Below are 3,880 nucleotides of genomic sequence, written 5' to 3'. Positions count from 1 at the left end.
GTTTAGGCCATTTACGCACCATTTTAGCTTCAAATCCACATCAAGGCAAAAGCACAGGAAAGGTGATTAGAACTGTAAACATTTTAATGAGTGTCAGAAAAACGTTCTAAAACCATGAGAAAAACAAAAAAAAACAGGACCGTCTATGAAAGTAACTTTTTGTTACTAGTTACAACCAAATGGACAGAGGGGCGAAGCGCACATTTGCGGACAAAAATTATTTAAAAAAATACTATATGTCGGCTACCTGTTTTAATGTCACCCTCTTTACTAAAATTAATGTAGGCTAATATTGAAATGCGTAGGCCTATGGAATTCCTAGAGTGTGGATAGCCTATGAGGCCTGAGGCGGTGAGGCTATGGTGCACGACCGCCTCCACATCCATTGTTATTTATCCTTCATAACACATTAAAACCAGATAAGAGTAGGCTACACAAATCCAATGTTCTTAGATCTTGCAGAGCTCCGCGAGCCAATAGCCCATCACAGATTGCCCTCAACAAAATCACCCCACCTAACAGCAAACCTTTCCCATAACTGTTGACGGTCACTACTTTCTACTCATTCCAATAACAACTGTTGTCAAACTCAAACATAAGTTAAAAAAGTTCTGAATTTGTGCTACCTCTGTAGCTCAATTGGTAGAGCATGGCGCTTGTAACGCCAGGGTAGTGGGTTCGATCCCCGGGACCACCCATACGTAAAAATGTATGCACACATGACTGTAAGTCGCTTTCGATAAAAGCTTCTGCTAAATGGCATATTATTATTATATTACTACATAACACTTAAACAATGACTGCAGGATTTTTCTCCTTGTCTTCAAATGACGCCCAAGTAGCCTATCCAGTGTAGCTCTCCGTCCTCAATTAAAGTCAAGTGCTTGAGGGATAGACATACAGGGCAAGGCGAACTGGGGCGGGGATAACCAGCTCAGATAGCCAATCAGCGCAGGCTTCAGTGGCAGTAGTGAGAGTTGTAGTGTGGACATGACATCTACTGACACATCCGCTGTTGATTAGACCAGAGGCTGTTTCACCGCAATTAAATCACCTCGGGAGAAGATCAAGAGAGAAGATCAAGAGAGAAGAGCAACGGAGAGGACAACCCGATCAATACCTGGAGAGTTTAGACTTTTGAGGGGTTCTCTGGATGGGCGTCGCACGACTTTAGAGAGCGGGTTGAGAGAGTAGCCTATAAAACTTCGGTTGTGATATAATTATTTTTGGTTTCGCGTAAATGTTATCATGGCGCTGGGCTGCTCCTCTTTCTCCATCAAGGACATCCTCACCCGGGGACGTGACGCACGAGACAACGTTCCAACTTCACGGGATATGACAGAACTCTGCACGTTAAAGCTTGCCTCCATCAACCAGGACCGGCAAACCGAGAGCAGGGATGGGAGCTTGAGGGGCCCCGGTTCATCCACATCGGATTGCAGTGACGAGCACAAGTGGGGTGAGATGGAGATTAAACACATCTGCCAAGGAAGTATTAGTTCCTCTCCCGGTTTGGGAGACATCCGGAACCTTATGTCCGAGTCCGGTAGTGAAGAGTCCACTGGAGAGGATGCGGAATACATGGCATGCAAAAAAGGTAGCCCTCTGTCTGTCTATAAGATTATTGGTATTGACCATGAATCTAAATGCAATTATAAACTGGGTGGTTCGAGCCCTGAATGTTGATTGGGTGAAAGCCGTATTCCACGGGTATGACAAAACATTACTTTTTACTGTTGTAATTGCGTTGGTAACCAGTTTATAATAGCAATAAGGTACCTCGGGGGTTTGTGGTATATGGCCAATATATATATATATATATATATATATATATATATATATATATATATATATATATATATATATATATATATATATATATATATATATATATATATATGCGCCTAAGAGTAAAATGATAACCCTACTTACTGGCTTTGAACTTGTAGCCTAATTTATTGAGTAATAAACATCAGTGTAAGTGCTTGGGGCGGCAGGTAGCTTAGTGGTTAAGAGCGTTGTGCCAGAACCGAAAGGTCGCAGGTTCTAATCCCCGAGCCAACTAGGTGAAAAATCTGTCGATGTGCCCTTGAGCAAGGCACTTAACCCTAATTGCTCCTGTAAGTCGCTCTGGATAAGAGCGTCTGCTAAATGACGTAAACATGGAAACACGCTGTGTCCTGGAGAGATATAGACTAGCCTATGTTGTTGCTATTTGAAAAATAACCACAAGGCCTTTTACTTTTCTCTTTCCTCCAATACAGACATAAACAACAAACAACAACCCAGTCTGGATCAGGAAGATGAGGATGAGAGGGAGAGTAGTTACAGCACGGTGGGCCAATCCATATCTGGTAACAAGAAGCGCTCCCGTGCGGCCTTCACCCAAGCACAGGTCTATGAGCTAGAGCGTCGGTTTAACATGCAGCGCTACCTGTCCGGTCCTGAACGGGCGAACTTGGCGGGCGCCCTGAAGCTCACCGAAACCCAGGTGAAAATCTGGTTCCAGAACCGGAGATATAAGACCAAACGGCGGCAGATGGCGGCCAAACTTGCCGCCTGTAGCTCCTCTACACCAGCCACACTGGCTAAGAAAGTGGCGGTGAAGATCCTGGTTCGAGACGATCAGAGACAGTACCGAGGGGACGAGCTTCCTAGTCTGCCTGCTCTGCCTCTATACCCGGCCTACCAATATGGATACTACCCCTACATGTACTGCTTCCAGCCATGGATCTCAAGCAATGCGCTTTGTGGGGGCATGCATTGACATAATGGTGTAGCTACAATTCCTCACATGACATTCATTAACTTTATGGACTTACTAAAAGACGACAAAGACACTGGATAACCAGACGACATTTCTACATGCGTTTATGTGTAGCTAAATACTTTCTTTATTCTCTATTGGAGAGTGAGGTCATTTCAACGCACAGGGAGCTTTTTGATACTGTATACCTGCAAGGCAAATGGGCCTATAGACATTACACTGACAACATTGATGGATACAGTTAAATGTAGTAGCCTACATGTAAGAGAAGGCCTAGATAATAATATTGGAATTATTACGCAGGAATGTGCATCGAGTTTAACTGTATAGTCAAATAATAACTAAATAAAGCTTAAAAACAATTTGGCAGTCATCATTATCCTAATTTCATTGTTTACACACACAAAAAAAGATGACTAATTATAAAACAGGAGCAATGTAGGTTAATTTAGGATTATGAAATATGTAGGCTAATATCAAGTGCTAAATCGAAATAAACTCCATTTGTATTTCCAACATTTTCATACACTTTTGATAGACTTTTCGATCTAAGCCTTGAACTTAATAGGTCTAATAACTTTTCACATTACTCGATCGCATATATGCAATAGATTCGTTAAAACATTAATACAACGGAAATACAATTCAAATACTTAGGTAAACTAACGACTTTTTTTTCTCCAAATTAAGCCAACAGCCATCTTCATGAAATTATGAAATTCGAAAGAGAAAAAAACAAATATATGGATTTCAAAATATTGTAGGCTTTTTTCTAAACATTCTTAGGGGTTGATGACGAATTTCATCATGACAGACACAATACAAGTACTCAAATAATAATAATATCTGCATTGTATCTGTATTTAGCTGCCGGTTAGAAGTTGAACACACAATATGTGGACATGATGATGCAAAATACTTTGCACCATTGAGGACGTAATACCTATGAACATGGTTAGTATTAGCCTATGGTCGAGATCTTGAAGACTACAAGTAACTAAATTGAATAACCGACATTCTACAATCTAAAAATGCTGGGTTTGAAAACAACCCAATTTTATAATTGAATATGAGGCTTAGAATGTAAAGGGATCAAATCATATTTTATCTGTC

General features: G+C 41.0%; 1 protein-coding gene across 2 annotated transcripts; it reads left to right on the top strand.

Moving 5' to 3' along the window:
* The first annotated feature begins 1,015 nt into the window (after positions 1–1,015).
* On the top strand, positions 1,016–3,360 carry LOC121584091 (homeobox protein zampogna-like). Of its 2 annotated transcripts, none has more exons than XM_041899930.1 (2): positions 1,016–1,459; positions 2,265–3,360. In XM_041899930.1, exons 1-2 carry the CDS (start codon positions 1,249–1,251, stop codon positions 2,765–2,767), a joined length of 714 nt encoding a protein of 237 aa, XP_041755864.1. In that variant the 5' UTR covers positions 1,016–1,248; the 3' UTR covers positions 2,768–3,360. The 2 variants fall into 2 exon arrangements, with proteins under 2 accessions (XP_041755864.1, XP_041755859.1); XM_041899925.1 differs by having other exon boundaries at positions 1,016–1,597.
* The last annotated feature ends 520 nt before the right edge of the window (positions 3,361–3,880 follow it).

Source organism: Coregonus clupeaformis, chromosome 1 (genome assembly GCF_020615455.1).
Source record: "Coregonus clupeaformis isolate EN_2021a chromosome 1, ASM2061545v1, whole genome shotgun sequence".
Taxonomy (NCBI): Eukaryota; Metazoa; Chordata; class Actinopteri; order Salmoniformes; family Salmonidae; genus Coregonus; species Coregonus clupeaformis.
This window is presented reverse-complemented; position numbering and strand designations above follow the sequence as displayed.